Raw genomic sequence first — 22,737 nt, 5'->3', positions numbered from 1 at the left:
ATGAGTAATGGGGCATCACTTCATCATCACTACATCTCAGCCAGGCCTGGGGTTAGCATTCAGTGTTCAGCCTCATAAAGTACAGCATGAGAGTGAAGGGAATATCAAATGAGAATATCTCTGCAAATTTTAGCATGCAGTGAGGGTGCAGAGTGACAATCTCAACTACAGATACAATGTTACCTAACATTATGAAAGTTCTTCCATGGACCTGGTTGCATAAATTGTTCTGCAGATCAGGTGTTTGAGTATGTTAGGTGTTTGAGGTCTCAGCACTTTTGTTTTTGTTACCATCTTTAAATAGAATCATGGTTTTCCACTTGCAAAGAGGCTGCTCTTCATGCCACATTGTCTTATCCATTCTGTAGTCACTCAGCAAGATCAGTATTAGCAAGGTAGTCACTTGGTAGTTATCATCCACAGCATCTGAATTTGCTTGGGTGTTCAACTTTCAGGCCTCTTGTGTCCCCCCAGCTGGTTTAGCTTCCATAACCAGATCAAAATTTTGACCCAAGTGGTATGCCGTTAGTTTGATAATGCCTTAAATTTGCATGTTTGGTATTTGATGACAGTCCTGTGAGAAAAGACTCTACCCCCCAGTATTTGGCTTATGTGATTGATTGATCCTTTGTATCTCTTCTAAAGTAAGTAAACCAAAATGTCACATGTTCACATTCCTACATGGGTAAGTTTGTGGTTTGCTAACATACAATGTAATCCAGAATTTTCAAATAACATCAGAACTGTGTCATGGCTTTGATGTTGATTAATTGAATCCAATTAATGAGTAAATGCTGAGCATGTATATTAATTTACCTCAGTTTACCCCTTTGGGGGTAACAGATTAGGTTTGCATAGTGATATCAATAGTGTCTACATCTCTGTGATTTTTACATACTGTCTTTTAAATATGTGTGTGTCATAAAGTTCAATTACTAACTAATAACATATGAGAAAAGAACCATAAACCTCATTATATCAGGTTTTACTTATAATTCTATTCTCAAAGTTAACTGCATTAATAAGTTATTTTCATCAGTGAATGGAATTATATACATACTTAGGTTTTCATTAATAGATATATGTGGTAGTACCACATCTTTCATTTACCATCAGACTTGGTCACCAACTGCATGGACTTCATGTCTGTTTGAGAGATTAAATATTTATTTAAACATGAAAGAACTCAAGAAGAAATGTTATCAAAATCATAAAGCATGAATTGATTAAATGCTTTTCCCTGGACATGACTGAGCGACTGAACTGAACTGAACTGATAGTTCATATTTTAGAATTTATACATAGATCATTATCATTTAAAATCATTAACACATCACTGGTTGTATTCAATTAACTTAAAATTAATTTTAGTACATTTAAAAAATGTAACAGATCAGATTTCAGCAGCCTTTTTACCCATTTGTAGTTGTTGCAAAAGAGATTAAAATCAAAAAAGAATAACTTCAAAGAACCAATGTGAGAGCTCGTTATCTAACTATATCTTTATTCAAATTAAAAAAAAATTGGTGCAATCTATTGTCCTTTTCTTGCATGCATTTAAATTATTTTTCTCATACTATGTAAAATTTTTATTGTGTATAATTTATATTAAGATATAAAGTATGAATAAATATAAGATGAGCAGATAGAACCTTATTCGCTTGACTTTTCTCATACTGTTTCTACCATATGGAAAAGTAATACCTTGTTAAACCAATTTTTTGACAGTTTTGCATTGAATGAAATATGAACAGTCATAAGCTGTGGGATAAATGATGAATGATTCCCTGAAAATCCTATGAAAATCAAACCTCTTTTCTTTGTTTTTCTCATAGTATTACAATTCCTGAGAAGTTGGAATACTTCATTAACAAATACGCAGAACATGCCCATGACAAGTGGTCAATGGATAAGGTAACAGTCAGAACCTCACATTCTAAATCATTAATGAACGTGCCTAATGACTGATTCTGGCTCACATATCTCTGACTATGCCAATTTTCTACTTTCAAGTGAGAGCATTAGATTAGGAAAGAACATTTACTTATGATTTGCTAATATAATATTTAGCCCTGCCACTGATGTACATAGGATACACCTATGAATAAGAATATTTGTGTTCATAAACAGCACAGTGTTAGAATAAGATGATGAAGGAGTAGGTGGGTGTGGAGTACATCTCTCCATGGATACATCAGGAATACACCTTCAAACACAGAAGCGCAGAAAGAATACTAGCTGAGAGCAGACAGGAGTACTTGACCAGAGGAAAAGAATATATAGACCCATGCAAAACTCGAGATCAAGCCCTGAGCCTTTGGAGTGGGAGCACTGACTCCAGGACTCTAGACTACCAGAGAAGTAGCGCTGCTGCTGCTAAGTTGCTTCAGTCGTGTCCGACTCTGTGTGACCCCGCAGATGGCAGCCCACCAGGCTCCGCCATCCCTGGGATTCTCCAGACAAGAACACTGGAGTGGGTTGCCATTTCCTTCTGCAGTGCATGAAAGTGAAAAGTGACAGTGTAGTCACTCAGTTGTGTCCAACCCTCAGCGACCCCATGGACTGCAGCCCACCAGGCTCCTTCGTCCATGGGATTTTCCAGGCAAGAGTACTGGAGTGGGGTGTCATCGCCTTCTCCGGAAGTAGCCCTAGGGAGTATCAAATAGTGAAAGCTCACACAAAGGAAACCACTTGAATACAAAACCTGGCATCACCCAACCACCATTAGCACCCTTTGTAGGACCCCTCATCTAAACAACAAACAAAACATAAACCCAGTTATCAGCAGACAGGATTACCCCCTCACTCAGCCTTGCCCATCAGAGGAAAAACAAACAAACAAAAAATCAGCACAAATCTCACCCTAAGTGGCTTACACAAACCCTTGGACCAACCTTAGCAGGGCAGAAAAAAAAGGAAGAAACAATTTAACCTTGAAGCCTGGGAAAAGGAGACCTCAAACACAGTAAGTTAAAAAAAATTAATGAAAAGTCAGAGAAATATTATACAAATGAAGGAACAAACTAGAAACACAGAAGTCCAAATAAATGAAGAGGAAATAGGCAAACGACCTGAAAAAGAATTCAGAATAATGATACTAAAAATGATAAAAAAAAAAAACCTCATAAACAAAATGGAGAAAATGCAAAATCAATTAACAAAGACCCAGAAGAATTAAAAAATAAACATACAGAGACAAACAACACAATTACTGAAATTAAAAATACTCTGGAAGGAATCAGTAGCAGAATATCTGAAGCAGAAGAACAAATCAGTGAGCTGGAAGATCAAATAGCAGAATAAAGTAAAAAGAATGAAAAGAACTGAGGACAGTCTCAGAAACCTCTGGGACAATATCAAATACATCAACCTTTGAATTGTAGGGGTCGCAAAAGAAGAAGAGAAAAAGAAAGGGTATGAGAAAATTTTTGAAGAGATTATAGTTGAAAACTTCCCCAACATGGAAAAGGAAATAGTCAAATCAAGTCCAAGAGGCACAAAGAGTCCCATACAGGATAAACACAAGGAGAAACATGACAAGAGACGTACAATCTAATCAAACTAACAAAGACTAAATGCAAAGAAAGAATATTAAAAGCAGCAAGGGAGAAGCAACAAGTAACATACAAGGGAAACTCCATACTCTTAACAACTGATTTTTCAGCAGAAACTGTAGGCCAGAAGGGAATGGCAGGAAGTATTTAAAGTATGGAAAGGGAAAAATCTACAGCCAAGATTACTGTACCTGGCAAAGATCTCATTCAAAATTGATGCAGGAAAAAAAGCTTTTCAGACAATCAAAAGTTAAGAGAAGTCAGTACCAGCAAACCAGCTTTACAACAAATGTTAAAGGGACTTATATAGTCAAGGAATACAAGAGAAGAAAAAAAAAAGATCTATAAAATCAACCCCAAACAATTAAGAAAATGGCGATAGGAACATGTATATCAGTAATTACTTTAAATGTAAATGGACTAAATGCTCCAACCAAAAGACACAGACTGGCTGAATGGATACAAAATCAAGACCCATATAAATATATGGTGTCTACAAGGAACCTACTTCAGACCTAAGGACACATGTAGGCTGAAAGTGAGAGGATGGAAAAATATATTTCCTGCAAATGGGAAGCAAAAGAAAGCTGGAGTAGCAATCCTCATATCAGACAAAATAGACCTTAAAATAAAGAAGATTACAAGAGATAAGGAAGGACACTACATAATGATCACGGGATCAATCCAAGAGGAAGACATAATAATTGTAAATATCTATGAACCCAACATAGGAGCACCTCAATACATAAGGCAAATACTAACAGACATAAAAGGAGAAATTGACAGTAACACAATAACAGTAGGAGAACTTAACACCCCACTTACACCAATGGACAGAGCATCAAAACAGAAAATTGACAAGGAAGCACAAGTCTTAAACGATACATTAGATAAGATGGATCTCAGTGATATCTTCAGGACATTCCATCCAAATGCAGAATACACCTTCTTCTCAAGTGCACATGGAACATTCTCCAGGATTAACCACATCTTGGGGTACCTCAGTAAGTTTAGGAAGATTGAAGTTGTATCAAGCATCATCTCCAGCCACAGCACTGTGATACTAGATATCAATTACAAGAAAAAAAATTGCGAGAGACACAAACAACATGTTTCTAAATAACCAACAGGTTACTGAAGAAATCAAAAGGGAAATAAAAAAATTTATAGAAACAAATGACAATGAAAACACAACTCAAAACCTATGGGATTCTGCAAAAGCAGTTCTAAGAGGGAGGTCTATAGCAATACAATCCTACCTCAAGAAGCAAGAAAAGCAGCAAATAGACAACCTAACTTTACACCTAAAACAACTGGGAAAAGAAGAACAAAAAAGCCCCCAAAATTAGTAGAAGGAAAGAAATCATAAAGATCAGAGCAGAAACAAATGGAAAAGAAATTAAAGTATACTGAAGATTAACAAAACTAAAAGCTGGTTCTTTGAGAAGAACCAAAGAAGCAGCCTTATCCAGACTCATCAAGAAAAGAGAAGAAATCAACAAAATTAGAAATGAAAAAGGAGAGGTTATAACAGATAGTGCAGAAATACAAAGGATTTTAAGAGACTATTATGAACAACTATATGGCAATAAAATAGATAACCTGGAAGAAATGGATAGATTCTTAGGAATGGTCAGTCTTCCAGGACTGAACCAGGAAGAAATAGAAATTATGAACAACCCAATTATAAGCACTGAAATGGAAGCTGTGATCAAAAATCTCCCCAAAAACAAAAGCCCAGGACCAGATGGCTTCACAGGAGAATTCTATCAAACATGTAGAGAATAGCTAATGCTTATTCTTCTAAAACTCTTTCAAAAAATTACAGGGGAAGGAAAACTTCCAAACTCATTCTACAAGGCCACCATCGCTCTGATAACTAGACAAAGACAACACAAAAAAACCTACAGGCCAATATCACTGATGAACATAGATGCAAAAATCCTCAACAAAATTTTTGAAAACAGAATTCAGCAACACATCAAAAAGCTCATACACTATGATCAAGTTAGGTTTATTCCAGGGATGCAAAGATTCTTCAATATATGCAAATCAGTCAGTGTGATACACCATATTAACAAATTGAAGATAAAAAGCATATGATAATCTCAATAGATGCAGAAAAAGCCTTTGACGAAATTCAGCACCCAATTATAATGGAAACTTCAAAAAATGGGTATAGAAGGAACCTACCTCAACATAGTAAAGGCCATATATGATAAGCCTACAGCAAACATTATTCTTAATGGTGAAAAACTGAAAGCATTCCCCCTAAGATCAAGGGTGTCCACTTTCACCACTATTATGCAACATAGGTCTTGAAGTCCTAGCTACAGCAATCAAAGAAAAATGAAAGGAATCTAGATCAGAAAAGAAGAAGTAAAGCTCTCACTGTTTGCAGATGACATGCTGTACATAGAAAACTCTAAAGGAAGTGAAGTAGCTCAGTCGTGTCTGACTTTTTGCAAACCCATTGACTATAGCCTACCACACTTCTCCATCCATGGGATTCTCCAGGCAAGAGTATTGGAGTAGGTTGCCATTTCCTTCTCCAGAGGATCTTCTCGAGCTAGGGATCGAACCCAGGTCTCCTGTATTGTAGACAGACACTTTACCATCTGAGCCACCAGGGAAGCCAAGAGAAGAAGAAAATTCTAAAGATAGTATCAAAAAATTACTAGAGCTAATCAGTGAATTTAGCAAAGTTGCAAAATGAATACACAGAAATGACTTGCATTTCTATATACTAACAAGGAAGGAAATTTTTCAGAAGGAAAAATTAAGGAGTCAATCCCATTCGCCATTGCAACAAAAAGAATTAAATATCTAGGAATAAACTTACGTAAGCAGACAAAAGAACTGTACACAGAAAATTATAAGACACTAATGAAAGAAATCAAAGATGACATAAAAGAGATATTCCATGTTCCTGGGTAGGAAGAATAAATACTGTGAAAATGACTATACTACCAAATGCACTCTACAGATTCAATGCAATCCCTGTCAAATTACCAATGGTATTTTTCACAGAACTAGAACAAAAAATTTCACAATTCATATGGAAACATAAAATACCCCAATAGCCAAAGCAGTGTTGAGAAAGAAGAATGGAGCTGGAAGAATCAACCTTCCTGATTTCCGATTATACTACAAAGCTACAGTCATCAAGACAATATGGTACTGGCACAAAACCAGAAATATAGACCAATGGAACAAGTTAGAAAGCCCAGAAATAAACCCATGCACCTGTGGGTACCTTATTTTTGACAATAGAGGCAAGAATACAATGGGGCAAAGACAGCCTCTTTAATAAATGGTGCTGGGAAAACTGGACAGCTACATGTAAATGAATAAAATTAGAACACTTCCTAACATCATACACAAAAATAAACTCGGGAAGACAAATTCAGTAAGACATAGTGACTCTGCATCCAGAAATCTTTTAAGAAAACTTTACTTTTTATGTGTAATTTTACATTACAAAAAGATCTTGAAAAATTTTAATCAGAATTTAGTAATTATTTACATCTTCTAGTCTTTAGTTGTATCTCTTATCACTAAGTAGATCTTCAGTTCCCTTACAGGGCAAGATGGCATGTTTTATTTGCATTGTCGATAAAAGAGGAGCGACTCGAATGAGATAACTAAGTAGTCCCAATGTGTGACATAAGTCCTACATTCTTTTATGAGATTTTTTCTAGAGGAAATATCATGCAGTTGTCACATTTCAGTTGAGCCTAGTAAAACTTGAGAGAAGATGGTTAAAATAGGTGTGTCAGAGAAATTAAGTTGAGATGATGCAGGAATCTAAAATGAAGATATACTGCTTTGCTGAAGGGAAAATCAAACAGCAGTGGTTCCAAAAGATGTTTGTATTATGTGGCAATTCACTATTACCCAGTTTCAATCCTTGCCCTGGCCAACCAGTCCCTTCCTTCCTCTAAGAAACCCCGTTTTTGTTTTGTTAAGCACGTGACTTATCTTTGTTCAGTAATTTAACCATGTTAGTAGGTAAGTCAGTAAGAGTAAAGTATCTGCCCTGTTTAAAGATTCTATTAGGTACTAAGCTGTTGGGGGTGGTGATGGAGAGGAAGTTTACAGGAAAGTGGTCCTGAGCTGTTTCAGCCTAGTTACTCAGATTCCATAGACATACAGGGAAACAGTGAAGTGTGCCAAATTATATGGGCAAAAGCATGTGGGACAAATGTGTTGATAGGTTATTGAACATAGGAATAGCAAAACAAATAGCACTATTTAGGGAGGCTTCCAAATTAAACAGCTACTTCAGATTAAAATGAGTGTCTCACATACACATGTCACAGGTTGAGGTCCTTAGTTAAACATGATGAGCTAAAATGAATATCACATTGGCTGTGCAGCCTGTAGTTTCCTCCTAGGGGAGGGCGATTGACATAATCATGGATCTGTCTAAGGAAGGCTGGATGCTATTCATCTCTGCATAAAAAAAATGTATTCCAGGAAATTCCCTGGTGGTGCAGTTGTTATGACACCACTTTCCCTGTAGAGGCTGCAGGAAAACAAACAAACAAACAAAATTGGTCTGAGAAACAAACAAACAAAAAATTGTTCCAGGTGATTACTCAGAATAATATTGACTAGGATGAAAACCTTTATATTGACTTATACTGGATAAAAGTCCAAACCTTAATGCTTATCTTGGTTGATTTTAGATTTATCGAGTACATACTTAAACACACGCACACCTACACTCTGAAATTAATGCATATAAAACCATTTTGATTTTTTTTAGTTGGCAAATGGATGGATTTATGGAGAAATATATTCAGACTCATCTAAAGTTCAACCATTAATGAAGCCATATAAACTATTATCTGAAAAGGTGACTTTTTTTTAAGTTTACGTAGCTTTAATTTGGGGGTGGAAGTTTTTGCTATGTAAGTTTCTTATTAAAATGTCTTCTTTATACATACTATTTTTACCCTTTCTCAAAGGTCTCTTTTTTACATTTTTTTGTCTTCTTCTTCATAATCCCATTTTCTGTCAGTATTTAACTGGTTATTCTCCTTTCTATGTAATATTTTTCTGTATTTTAAAAAATTTTATGCCTCTCCTATAGTTTTAAGAACTTTAGAAAATATTCTTATCAATCTAAAGAGTCTTTTGTTAAGTTATAATGAAGTAATATATTTTAATATTTTTATTATTTATGTTTTCATGTACTTTACTTCTTTTGGGGGAAAAGCAGTATCTTGACAAATGAACTGTAAAGGATTTTCTGGCTCTCTGCTTATAGAATAAGTTACTTCTCTGTTTATTCAGATTGTAGAAAAGCCATCAAGCACATGTCATATAATCTGGAACTTTTTCCTAATAGTGTTCCTGCTTTCTAGGGAAACTAAAGAAAATTAACCTCATGCTATAGTAAGCCAGGATCCCTCTTAGCAGCATTAGTCAAACTAGATTTCAACTCACACTCTGCTCTTCAGAATTTTTACTTTCCTTTTTAATTTTTAAATAAACAGTGCTAATCAAAAATGTTTAGGTGAAGGTAGAGTATTTCAGAACAAAGCATTCAATATTTTAAACTTTTATTTAGGTTCATAATATGCTATCCTTTTTTTTTTTTTTCTAGGAAAAAGAAATTTATCGCTGGCCAATCAAAGAATCTTTAAAAACTATGCTGGCTTGGGGATGGAGAATTGAAAGGACCCGAGAGGGAGACAGCATGGCCCTTTATAACCGTACTCGTCGTATTTCTCAGACAAGTCAGGTAAATATCACATGTTTGTGTCACTTTAAAATAATTTGAACCACTTCACACCAGTCAGAATGTCTGCGATCCAAAAATCTGCAAGCAATAAATGCTGGAGAGGGTGTGGAGAGAAGGGAACCCTCCTACACTGCTGGTGGGAATGCAAACTAGTACAGCCACTATGGAGAACAGTGTGGAGATTCCTTAAAAAATTGCAAATAGAAATGCCTTATGACCCAGCAATCCCACTGTTGGGCATACACACAGAGGAAACCAGAATTGAAAGAAACACATGTACCCCAATGTTCATCGCAGCACTGTTTATAATAGCCAGGACATGGAAACAACCTAGATGTCCATCAGTAGATGAATGGATAAGAAAGCAGTGGTACATATACACAATGGAGTATTACTCAGCCATTAAAAAGAATACATTTGAATCAGTTCTGATGAGATGGATGAAACTGGAGCCAATTATACAGAGTGAAGTGAGCCAGAAAGAAAAACACCAATACAGTATACTAACACATATATATGGAATTTAGGAAGATGGCAATGATGACCCTGTGTGCAGGACAGCAAAAAAAGACACAGATGTGTATAGCGGACTTTTGGACTCAGAGGGAGAGGGAGAGGGTGTGATGATTTGAGAGAATGGCATTGAAACATGTATAATAACATGTAAGAATCGAAATGCCAAAAAAAAAAATAAAAAAAAAATAAAATAAAATAATTTGAGTATTTCATTTAATTATTGTGTTTTCCATAACAACTAATTTGAAAATTATGAAGACTAATATAAAGTTCAGAAAGTCTACTTATTCTTTAAGTAAGCTTAGACCTTGGAGTTTATCTGTCGGGTTGGACTTCTCCTGATGGTATATAAAGGAGTACCTGATGATAAAGTCTTGAAGGGGTATTAATAAATATGTTCCTTACCTACAATTAGGTTGTCTATAGAGGTTTTGTCTCCTTGCCAATAAGAACTGCAAGTTGGTTCTTAGGGGCTAGTGGAGTGGTCAGACAGTAGTGATCTGGATATAAAACTTCCATGGACATACTTGCAAAGGGAAGATACACAACTGGACAGGCAGAGCAGGCATGAAAGAGCACACTGTTAGTGGGCCAAGTCAAGGAAGTCAGTCAACTGAGCAGAGCGTGGCTGTGGGGCTTCTGTGCTCAGGAGGGCACAGTAAGGACAGCCTTGACCTTGAGAACCTTTGTTGTTGTTCAGTTGCTAGGCTGTGCCCAACTCTTTGCAATCCCATGGACTGCACCATACCAGGCTTCCTTGTCCTTCACTATATTCCAGAGTTTGCTCAAAGTCATGTCCGTTGAGTCAGTGATGCCATCCAACCATCTTATCCTGTGTCTCCCACTTCTCCTCCTGCCCTCAATCTTTCGCAGCCTCAGGGTCTTTCCCAGTGAGTCAGCTCTTTGCCTCAGGTGGCCAGAGTATTGGAGCTTCAGCTTCAGCATCAGTCCTTCCAGTGAATCTTCTGGGTTGATTTCCTTGCTATCCAGGGGACTTTCAAGAGTCTTCTCCAGCACCACAGTTTGAGAGCATCAATTCTTCGGCGCTCAACCTTCTTTATGGTCCAGCTCTCACATCCATACATGACTACTGGAAAAACCATAGCTTTGAGTACATGGACCTTTGTTGGCAAAGTACCAAACACTTTGCCTTCTTGCATTTCTTTTTCTTTGGAATGGTTTTGGTCACTGCCTCCTGTACAGTGTCATGAACCTCCATCCATAGTTCTTCAGGCACTCTGTCTACCAGATCTAATCCTTTGAATCTGTTTGTCACTTCTACTGTATAATCATAAGGGATTTGATTTAGGTGATACCTGAATGGCCTGAGTGATTTTCCCTACTTTCTTTAATTAAAGTCTGACTTTTTTAATAAGGTCTCATGAGATGAGCCACAGTCAGCTCCAGGTCTTGTTTTTGTTGACTATATAGAGCTTCTCCATCTTCTGCAAAGAATTTAATCAATCTTATTTTGGTATTGACCATCTGGTGATGTCCATGTGTAGAGTTGTCTGTTGTTGGAAGAGAACCTAACCTTAACCAGATACCAGCTGGCTCTTTGATTTCTCCTAGGAGCTAAACCTGACCTTGTCCCTTTCAAACTGCTTGGGTCACTATATTTGGTTTAGCCAAAATATTGTGTTTTTTGTTGCCATTTATATTGATAACATTTTTGAAAAAAGAAAATGAAGACACTCAAAGCGTGTGTTTCGCATGCTTCACATTTGCAATATACTGTTAAATAGATTTAAGTTCTGATTTGGGCCTACTCTGCTCAGACACTCAGTCATGTTCGACTGTTTGTGGCCCCGTGGAATGTAGCCCAACAGACTCGTCTGCCAGTGCAGTTTTCCAGGCAAGAACACTGGAGTGGGATGCCATTTCCAGCTCTAGGGGATCTTCCTGACCCAGGGATCGAACCTGGGTCTCTTGTGTCTCCTGCATTGGCAGGCAGATTCTTCACAACTAGCACCATCTGGTAGCCCAGGTGCATATTTTACATCAAATTCTCTTAAGCATCATGAACATAGAAGTTTGTAAAAGCATACTCTTCCTGTTATCATGATTACACGTATTTCTAACTAAATTCCATTTTAATCTGTTTAGGCAAATATTGAGCACAAACTGAGTCCTGGGCCATAGGAATATAAAGATAATAAGATCTGATTCTGTTCCAAAAGACTCACAGTTTGGTGTTAGAGACAATCAGGTTAAACCTATTCCAATGATAACATTTAGGCTAGTGATACATACAAGGTACTCAGAGTGCAGAGAATGGAATTATCTGGGTTTTTCTTTTTTCCCCTCTAAATTGTATAGGAAATAAGGAAGTTAGTACATAATGGAAGTGACATGAAGCTTTACCATGAAACATAGATTCTCCCCCACGCCTTGATAGCAAAAATTATGGGCTCCAAAAACTGGAGAAGGCAATGGCAATCCACTCCAGTACTCTTACCTGGAAAATCCCATGGTCGGAGGAGCCTGGTAGGCTGCAGTCCATGGGGTCGCTAAGAGTCAGGCACGACTTGAGCGACTTCACTTGCACTTTTCACTTTCATGCATTGGAGAAGGAAATGGCAACCCACTCCAGTATTCTTGCCTGGAGAATCCCAGGGACGGGGGAGCCTGGTGGGCTGCCGTCTATGGGGTTGCACAGAGTCGGACACGACTGAAGCGACTTAGCAGCAGCAGTAGCAGCAATTTAAAACTGCATGTGTTGAATGAGAGCATGCCCTTTGAAATAATAATGGTCCCACTTCTGTGAGCCAGTACTAAAGAGTAGAAAAGGCAGATAAGAAAAAAGATCTCCTCTTAGCCAGAAAAAACTGGGCCTATATAGCATGCTGGAGCACAGCCCAGAAAAGGTAGGGGAGGGGCTGCAGCAGAATGAGGGGTACTCCATTCCCTTGTTGCTGCCTTTGCCAGATGCTTTCTCACCACTGCTGTCAGAGTGGGTAGGGCCGACTGCTAAGTAGCCTCTCCCTGTCCTGTCTCTAGAATATTTCTCGAATACCAGCAAAGGAAGAGGAGCAAAGGGTCCTTCCATGGTTTTAGCCATGCTCACCTGATGATTAAAGTAACTGATGGGTTGCATACTTTTGCAAACACCCCTGAAAAAGAAAAAAAAAAAGGTAACTGACGATGAAACATAACAAGCTCCAAAATGGTTCTGGATCATGTTAGATATAAAATCTTACCCCAGATTTAAGAAACTGATTCTAAAACATTGAAAGTCATTACAGACTCTGTAAATTATAAGGTGTAAACTATAACCAATCCCTTGTCAGAAAAGGATTACCTTTTTCTTTAACCCCAGGAAAATTCATTGTTTTGCGGAATTAAACTTTTCTCGAGAGTGCTAAAAAATGTTGTGTTTATTTCCTTTATTCCTTACTTCCCCTTTAGCTCGTAATGTAGTTTTCAGTGCCCATTAAGCCCTCAATAAATATGACTTTATATGATACTCATATAACCATCACTCAAGTCTTACTGATTTTCAATGACATGTGTGATATATGACATGTATTATTAAACCCCCTGTGCAGTTCAAAAATATTAGGAGGTGCCTATGCTAGATGTATGGATTAAGAGGGACAGCCCTAGGGACATCCCAATCCTGGGACCTCCACTCTGTAGAAATAAACTGCTGGGCACATTACTTAATCTATTTACCTCGGTAGATGGTAACGCATGATTACCATTATTATTTATATATTTTTAATGCCAAGAAGCATTTTTTTCAAAGGTAAATAAAAGAGCTTGTTTGTGTTTGTGGTACTTTGACTTTTAGTAAAGAAAGAATATTTCTATCAGTGTCAGAAACAGAAAGCAGCAAATGCTGCAAATATATTTATAATCCTTGTCATTATTTTCACCCTAACATTATTGAAACATAATCCAATATAATTTGAAATGTTAAAATGGATTATCATTTCTTAATTACTAACCTCACAGTATTATCATCTTTTTCAGTTATCATCTTGCCAAACTTCTTAATGTCGTTCTTCTCTGCAGTATTGATTTCCTATGTGATTATAAAGATATTTTCTATTATGTAATAGGTACACTCTTGAATAAATTAAGGAACACTTTTGATGGCATCACTTTATATTAAGGACTATATACTTGGATGAATTGAGACCACTTGTTGACATGACTCTGAGCCGGTACTCTTCATTTCCTTCCGCTGGGATTCAACACTCTCTCTGCAAGGCAGAAGTGGCCTGTATTTAACTCAGCAAGATCTGAGTTTGAAATCCTGGCCTCGCTGTGGAGTAGATAGCTTTTTTATGAGCTTGGGCACACTGCTTAACCTTTCTATGCTGCAATTTTCTCCTTTTAAAAATAAAACAGCAAAGAGCATCTAATTTACAAGATTATTGTGAGGATTGCATCATAATGCTTACAAATCACTTAAGAGTGTGGTGAGCATATATTCCAGTCAACCAACATTAGACCTTATTATGATCATTGTAAGCATGAATTCAGGAAATTTACTACTCAATTACAGTTTTATAATTTGCATATTAAGATAATTTGCATATTAAGATAATATATGGGCATAGACAAAGCCAATAACTTGATAGAATATAGAATAGAGTATATACCTAAATGGAGAATCTATCAATAAAATATGACACAAATCAACTTATCTATTAAACAGAAACAGCTGTGCAAACATAGAGAATAGATTTGTGGTTGCCAAGGGGAAGGAGTGAGAAAGGGAAGAACTGCGAGTTTGCACTAACATGCAAACTATTATACATAGACAGAATGGATAAACAGCACAGTCCTACTGTACAGCACGGGCAACTATCCTCAGTATCCTGGGATAAGCTATAATGGAAAAGAATGTGAACAAAGAATATATATAAATGTGTGTGTGTGTGTAACTGAATCACTGCTGTACAGCAAAAATTAGTGCAACATTGTAAATCAACTATAATAAAATAAAAAGGAATGAGTGTAAAAATGCTGACAGAATTAGAAATGGGGAGATCTGGTTCGAGGTGCTAAACTGGTGAATTTTGACTTAATAGTCACGTCAGCAAAGAAAGAGGACATTTCTGGCAATTTAAGGTGTATTCCACAGGTTCTTAATCATTACTTTTTTACCCCCAATTTTATTGTCTTGTATCTAGTTTTTATCACGCATGTAGAATATACATTATTTAAACAAATTTTTAAAATAAGCATCTAACCTAAGAAGGAGAAGAGGATGGGTGAAATTTGTTACCTCAGTTCAGTTCAGTCACTCAGTCATATCTGACTCTTTGTGACCCCATGGATAGCAGCACACCAGTCCTCCCTGTCCATCACCAACCCCTGGAGTTTACTCAAACTCGTGTCCATTGAGTCGGTGATGCCATACAACCATCTCATCCTCTGTCATCCCCTTCTGCCTTCAATCTTTCCCAGCATCAGGGTCTTTTCAAGTGAGTCAGTTCTTCGCATCAGGTGGCCAAAGTACTGGAGTTTCAGCTTCAGCACTCATCAGTCCTTCCAATGAATATTCAGGACTGATCTCCTTTAGGATGGACTGGTTGGATCTCCTTGCAGTCCAAGGGACTCTCAAGAGTCTTCTCCAACACCACAGTTCAAAAGCATCAATTCTTCAGTGCTCAGCTTTCTTTAGAGTCCAGCTCTCACATCCATACATAACTATTGGAAAAACCATAGCTTTGACTAGACAGACCTTTGTTGGCAAAGTCATGTCTCTGCTGTTTAATATGCTGTCTAGGTTGGTCATCACTTTGCTTCCAAGGAGCAAGTATCTTTTAATTTCATGGCTGCAGTCACCATCTGTAGTGAGTTTGGAGCCCCTAAAAATAAAGTCTGTCACTGTTTCCATTGTTTACCCATCTATTTGCCATGAAATGATGGGACTGGATGCCGTGATCTTGGTTTTCTGAATGTTGAGTTTTAAGCAAACGTTTTCACTCTCCTCTTTCACTTTCATGAAGAGGCTCTTTAGTTCTTCGCTTTCTGCTGTAAGTGTGGTGTCATCTGCATATCTGAGGTTATTGATATTTCTCCCAGCAGTCTTGATTCCAGCTCGTGCTTTGTTACCTATCTTGAACTAAAATATAGGCTAAGATAGAGTAATGCTTCATTCATTCAGTAGATATTTCCTGAACACCTTCTATGTTCCATGCACTGTCCTAAGCTTTTCAGATAGTTCCCTGAACAAAATAGACAAACACCTCTGCTCTCATGGAGTTTCCTGCTTATGGGGAAAGTAAACAATAGATTTAAGTAAATTACATGTTATATCACAATATGATCAATATTATGGAAAGAGAAACCAGCATGGAAAGGCAGATTGTGAGTGTAGAGGAGGGAGTTGAATAACCTGTGGGGATGAGTTACAATTTTATATGGTGTTATCAGAATAGATTTCGTGGAGAAGACAAACTGAATAGAGCTGGGAGAGTTAGACATATCGGGGGAAGAATGTGACGAGTTATGTGCATGCTCTGAGGTGTGAGATTAGCCTGACGTTTGTGAGAAACAACAAGGAATGCAGTAAAGTTGGAGCTAGGGACTAACAACAAGATGGGAGGAGAGGTCTCAGGAGCCAAATCAGGCAGGACATTGGGGGCCGTTTTAAGGTATTTGAGAAGTGCTTTGGAATCAGATATAATTAATTTAAAACCTTGATTCTGCTGTTTACTATTCACATGATGGTCATTAAAATTATTTAATTATTTTGAATCACTTTCTCATTTTAAAATGGCAAATAGCAATATCTCCTTTTCAAAGTTGTTCTAAAACTTGAATGAGATAATCTACATGCTTTACATATAGCCATTCACATGGTGATTGTTGTTTGTTGTTATTATTATTGCTGAGAAGACTAGAGTTAATTAAATTCTGAATGGGTACATATTCCAGGTAACTTGAGATTATAGAAGAAATTGGCCAGTCTTCTAATTTCTGCATATATAAAGAGGAGAAACAGATGATGAAAACTTTTAAAAGAATCTCTCTCTGAATAAAGAGATGTCTACTTGCATTCTTTAAATCAGTCTCAATAATTCAATGTAAAACCAAGAGGATATACATTTCAGTTATATAAGCAACATGGTCTAAGAGGATATTAAATACTGAGAATTTTATTTTAGGAACAAATAACGTTATCAACATCAGCTATATTTTATTCATTTATTCAACAAAAGTTTCAGAGAGTCTGATACTTTTTTATTAGTTGTAAGACATATGATTGCTATATCTCAATATCTGTGAGATTGGCAATCATTTTATAATCCTAATTTGATGAAAGATGGCCTGTGCCAGACTCTGGGAATACTAAGACAAATACGACTTAGTCCAGGCCTGCAGATTTTTACTGTGCTGTGGAAAGGCTTATAACTCAAGGAATAACACAATAAATATTTTGGAAGTATATTTCTGACAACAGAGTAGAGAAGGAATCAGAGAAGGGGGAGATAGAAGGCTGAAAGGAACTCCTTAGAAGAGTTTGTATAGTGAAGTGAAGTCGCTCAGTCGTGTCCGACTCTTTGCGACCCCATCGGCTGTAGCCTATCAGGCTCCTCCATCCATGGGATTTTCCAGGCAATAGTCCTGGAGTGGATTGCCATTTCCTTCTCCAGGGGATCTTCCCAACCCAGGGATCGAACCCTGGTCTCCCGCATTGTAGACAGACGCTTTACTGTCTGAGCCACCAGGGAAATCTGGAAGAAGTTGTATACATCCCACAAAACCAAACAAAAACATTAAATATCTAAGTTAGAGCAAAGACAGTGGGTATGGAGGGAAGCGGTTGTATAGCAGAGATGTTTTTGTGGTAGAAGAGAGAGAATTTTGTGACTGATCCATAATAGCAGTAGAGGAGGAATAATCAGAGGTGGTTGGCATGGGCCTGGGCCGGGCTACCAGGTTGGGTATGGTATTTCGAAATGAGGTTAGTACTGGGCGGGGTGGTAGCTACTACTACTACTAAGTCGCTTCAGTCGTGTCCGACTCTGTGCGACCCCATAGACGGCAGCCCACCAGGCTCCCCTGTCCCTGGGATTCTCCAGCAAGGAGCAGGTAATGCTTTTGATTTTAGATTTTGTGTTAGGCACAATTTACCATCCTCTTTGGAATGGTTGCTTTCCTGGGGTTTTGCTATTTGGCCTATAAAGACATTTATAAATACTGACCGCTGATTAGCTAGGATTTGTGTGAGGAGAAGTAAATTTCACTACAGCTGATAAGAATTTGTAAGAAACTCAAGAAATCAATTATCCTTTGACTTGGGTAATATTTCAGAATCGTGCACATCCTGAGCATTAACTCTCTCGATTGGCAGACCCTAAGATATTGGGATATATTATTCAACCAGAAATAATTCTCAGACACCCAAATATAATTTAATCTGCTAGATAACATTTGCAAAATCAGCTTGTTTAGCTACTAGCCCGTTTTATCTGAGGAGATGGTACATTTGAGAATTTACTTGCCTTATATTTTCCAAGTAACTCTTAAATCTCTCTCCACTGGGTTTTCTCATGAGATGTTATTTTTTTTTTAATTATCTAGGTTTCTGTAGATGCCGCCCATGGGTACAGCCCACGAGCCATTGACATGAGCAATGTTACACTGTCCAGAGATCTGCACGTAAGTACTTTTAAAAATACTCTGCAAATTTCATTTTTAAAAAGTATGTATGCTTTTCCTGCATGTATTTTACAGCATGAATTATTGAATGTACTGGTCATAGAGAAGGTCCGTGAAATTTATTGATTATGTACCCTAAGCTTTTAATGCTATGAAAGTTGATAGAACTTTTTCAGGTTGTTTCCTCCAAATAATATATTTTCTTTAAAGATCATATCTATTTTTTAAAACTCTAATATAATTATATAGAGGAAGAAGAAACTAAATCAGTAATTTATAATGCTTTACTCAAAGATCACTTCAATTACTCATGAAAAAATATGTGTTGTAAGTCAGGAGTCTCCATCCTATGGGATCTGATGCCTGATGATCAGAGGTGGAGCTGATATAATAATAGTAGAAATAAAGTACACAGTAAATGTATTGAGCTTAAATCATCCTGAACCCCCTGAGTCTATGGAAAAATTTCTTCCATGAAACCAGTCCCTGGTGCCAAAAAGGTTGGAGATTGCCGTTCAGTTTGGTTCAGTCGCTCAGTCATGTCCAACTCTTAGCGACCGCATGAACTGCAGCACGCCCGGCCTCCCTGTCCATCACCAACTCCCGGAGTCCACCCAAACCCATGTCCATTGAATCAGTGATGCCGTCCTCATCCTCTGTCATCCCCTTCTCCTCCTGCCCTCAATCTTTCCCAGCATCAGGGTCTTTTCCAGTGAGTTAGCTTTTCACATCAGGTGGCCAAAGTATTGGTATTTCAGCTTCAACATCAGTCCTTCCAATGAACACCTAGGGCTGATCTCCTTTAGGATGGACTGGTTGGATCTCCTTGCAGTCCAAGGGACTCTCAAGAGTCTTCTCCATAAGTTGTTTTATTTAACCAAACTGACAACATTTTGCTTGCTCCTGCCGTAGTTCTCTTTTGTCAATAAGGAGCCTACTGTGAAATGCCTGATTTGAGTGAAAAGATAAAATTTGTTACCATGGGACATAAGTTGACAGGTCAATATAATGATCACACAATGATATTGGCATTGTTAGTATCATTCCAAGAGAAGTAAGTATACAAAGATAAAAATCTAAGATTATTAAATCTTGGGCTTCCCTTTTGTCATTTTCTGGTATGAATGTGTTAAAATGACATAGTAAACTTGTCTTAAGTGAAAGGAATCTTAGAGGTAATCTTGCCAAAGTTCAAAGGCCACAGAAAAAGTTAATGAGCCTCCAAGGTCTCTCACCTAGTTTGGGACAGACATTTATTCAGTCTGTTCATTGGATGTTCCCTGCCTGTGTTCACTGTTTATTCAGTAAGGTTTAATCATCTTGTAAAGCTTTAGAAATTGAAATAAGAACTTGTAAACAGACATATTTTTAAAGTCCATAGCTAGTTTGAGGTTTCATTATTAAATTAATAAAACACGTGTCTTTAAACATTTCAAAGAACAATAACCTTTCCCTTCGAATCATCTCTGGCTGTTTACTACTTTATAATTTCACAGATCATTAGAAACCTTTGAAATTTCAGATTATAAATAAGAAATTATAAATAATTTTCTTTTAGATGTATTTTAGCACTAACACACTATAATTTATTAATTTAAAGCATGTTTGATATTACATATTGGAAACCAAAATTATCTTTTTCTAGTATCCTTTTAAAGTATAACTTAGTTGCAAAATATTTTGTTTGTTTAAGGCCATGGCAGAAATGATGGCTGAAAACTACCATAATATATGGGCAAAGAAAAAGAAACTGGAACTGGAGGCCAAAGGTAATATGTTTTTAAATCTTTATTAAAAAATGACCAGAGGTTGAGTCCATGAATGTACAATAAGGATAAAGTAGTCTTTTTGGCACAAGAGCTCATTATATCTTTAGTTTATTAGAATGGTTCAAATACAGTTATAATAGTTTCAAGGTGGAAATGCTATTTCCTGATTTCCTTATTGCTAGTATATAGTTCCTCATGTCCCAGAATTTTGATGGCCCATCAAATGGTCTCTCTTGCTCATTTTAGCCTATAGATATCTTTATTTCTCATCCTTTTAATTAATTAGACCTCCTTGAATGACTTCCACCCCTAGCCTAAATGTTTCTTATTTCACTGTATCTCCTGTCCTCAGCCTCGTTGTTTACTTCAGTCCAGTTGTATACTGTCTCTTACATGCTTTCGCTTGCCCTTTCCTGCTGTTTTTGTTGAATACTAAAATGACCTAATATTCCCTTAGTCATTTCTAAAATCTTTTCTTAATTTATTGAGAAAATTATATTTCTGAAAATAAGTATGTAATATTTGCATAAATATTTTGTTCAGTTACATGCATCTTGTACTGATCATCTCTTTCATTGTTATTTATTCAGCATTAGATTATACACATATTGTTTATGTTTGTGTGTGTTCTCTTACTGTCATCTATGTGGGTTTCTTTCCCCAGTGAAAATATAATTCAAGCTCAGGGCTGTAACTTTTATGATTTTTGTCATCCTTATTGTATAGCTCTGGATACCAGGGAGCTCTATTTCTTACTTATTGGTATAGGTAAAAGTATGGAGGAAGATCATTTTGAAGAGTGAGAATATTTCATAATGAAAGGAATAGGTTTCCTTGGAGGATAGTACCAGGTACTAAGCACTGGGAAACAGAATCACACAAATTAGAATTGGTCATAGGAATAAACAGAGAAAATTTCATATACCAAAATTGCCTCTTCCAGAATTTGGCTTAGGACTAGGCCTATTTTTCTAGAAACATCCTATAAGTGTTTGTAAAATGAATGATCAGCTCTTTGGTTGAATGATAGATGTATGAATAGATAGAAGGATGGATGGAGAGCAGAGTCACAGAGTCACAGTATTTTAACTTAGTAAGTTCTTGTAGGGGCATTGTCCACATAACTAATTTGTTCCATGAGCAAATTACATGACACATTTAGTTATTCTTTTCTAAGTATGTTTCAATCACTATGGTTTGATTATGATTAAAAGTAACTAATCAGACCATATGTAAAATAGATAGCTGGGCTTCCCTTGTGGCTCAGCTGGTAAAGAATCTGCCCTCAGATTCTTTGTGGAAGACCTGGGTTCAATCCCTGCATTGGGAAGATTCCCTGGAGAAGGGAAAGGCTGCCCACTCCAGTATTCTGTCCTGGAGAATTCCATGGACAGAATAGTCCATGAGGTCACAGAGAGTTGGACACAACTGAGCAACTTTCCCTTCACTTCACTTCAAAATAGATAGCTAGGGAGAAGCTGCTGTATACTGCTGGGAGCTCAGTTTGGTGTTCTGTGATTGTCTAGAGTGGTGGGATGGGAGGCTAAGAGGCAGGTCCAAGAGGGAGGGTATATGTATGTGTGTATATATAGACACACATACACACACACACACACACACACACACACATAGATGATTCACTTCATTATACAGCAGAAATGAACATAACATTGTAAATCAACTATACACCAATTTAAAAAAAAGTAATAAGCAGCTATCTTAGTACTCCCTTCTAAGTAAGTGCACTACAAAGTCATCATTAGCCTTTCATTTGTGAGCCAGCCATTAAGTGCCCTACCATCAGTGTTTTCTTTGAAGGACATCACTTGTAAATGAGGCATCCGTACCTCTGCATCCAGCTTGTCTTGATTCAAATTCATTGTGTGCAAAGACGAACATAGTCTAAAGGCTAAAAGATGAGGTGGCAAAATTAGTATTCTTACTCCTTTCAAAGGAGACAAGTGAGTTGTTTAGCACTAAAACAGCAGACTAGAAGGACAGGTGTTGAAATGCAGAGCCCTGGATCTTGACTTTTAAGTACTGAGGCTGATAGAAGGGAGAAATGAGTCTTGGGACCAGAGAGGCTTGAGACTGTGGACAGTTTTAGGACAGAAACTCCAGGTGTCTTTTCTCCACTTTGTCTCTCTCCTGGAGAAAGCCGACTCATGTCTTGACAACTCTGCTTCTGTTTTCAGGAAGATCTGGGTGGAAGTGTACGAGGGGCCTGTCACCTACTGCATGTAGCTCTTGGTGGGGGGGTGGGGGGTGGGGGTGGGGATGGGGGGGGGGGGGGGGTGGGGGTGTGTGTGTGTGCGCGTATGCTTGAGAGAGAGATAATGAGGAAGCAACTTGAAATACCCCTTTAGTCTTTCAGACACCGGGGCAATTAGGAAAATCAGTGTTGAAGCCGCCCACTTTTCTTTCGGCCCCATCCAGGGCCCTTTTCATCATCCCTACATCTATGTAAAGAAGACGGATCCATTTTAGAGAAATCTGGAGAAAGTTTCCTCTTCTGCTCTCC

At 37.4% G+C, this 22,737-nt stretch overlaps 1 protein-coding gene across 1 annotated transcript in view; it reads left to right on the top strand.

The window, feature by feature from the left end:
* The window catches only part of LOC120860476 (ryanodine receptor 2-like), an 804,098-nt gene that overhangs the window by 593,317 nt on the left and 188,044 nt on the right, over positions 1-22,737 (top strand). Inside the window, exons 54-58 of the mRNA XM_040236295.1 lie at positions 1,836-1,914; positions 8,326-8,415; positions 9,169-9,306; positions 18,370-18,447; positions 20,141-20,216. Of these exons, the coding sequence (XP_040092229.1) occupies positions 1,836-1,914; positions 8,326-8,415; positions 9,169-9,306; positions 18,370-18,447; positions 20,141-20,216 (461 nt within the window). The remainder of the gene's footprint in view (positions 1-1,835; positions 1,915-8,325; positions 8,416-9,168; positions 9,307-18,369; positions 18,448-20,140; positions 20,217-22,737) is intronic.

Source organism: Oryx dammah, unplaced genomic scaffold, assembly GCF_014754425.2.
Source record: "Oryx dammah isolate SB20612 unplaced genomic scaffold, SCBI_Odam_1.1 HiC_scaffold_11077, whole genome shotgun sequence".
Classification (NCBI taxonomy): domain Eukaryota; kingdom Metazoa; phylum Chordata; class Mammalia; order Artiodactyla; family Bovidae; genus Oryx; species Oryx dammah.
The sequence above is the reverse complement of the archived record's forward strand: the minus strand, read 5'-3'. Positions and strand labels throughout refer to the sequence as shown.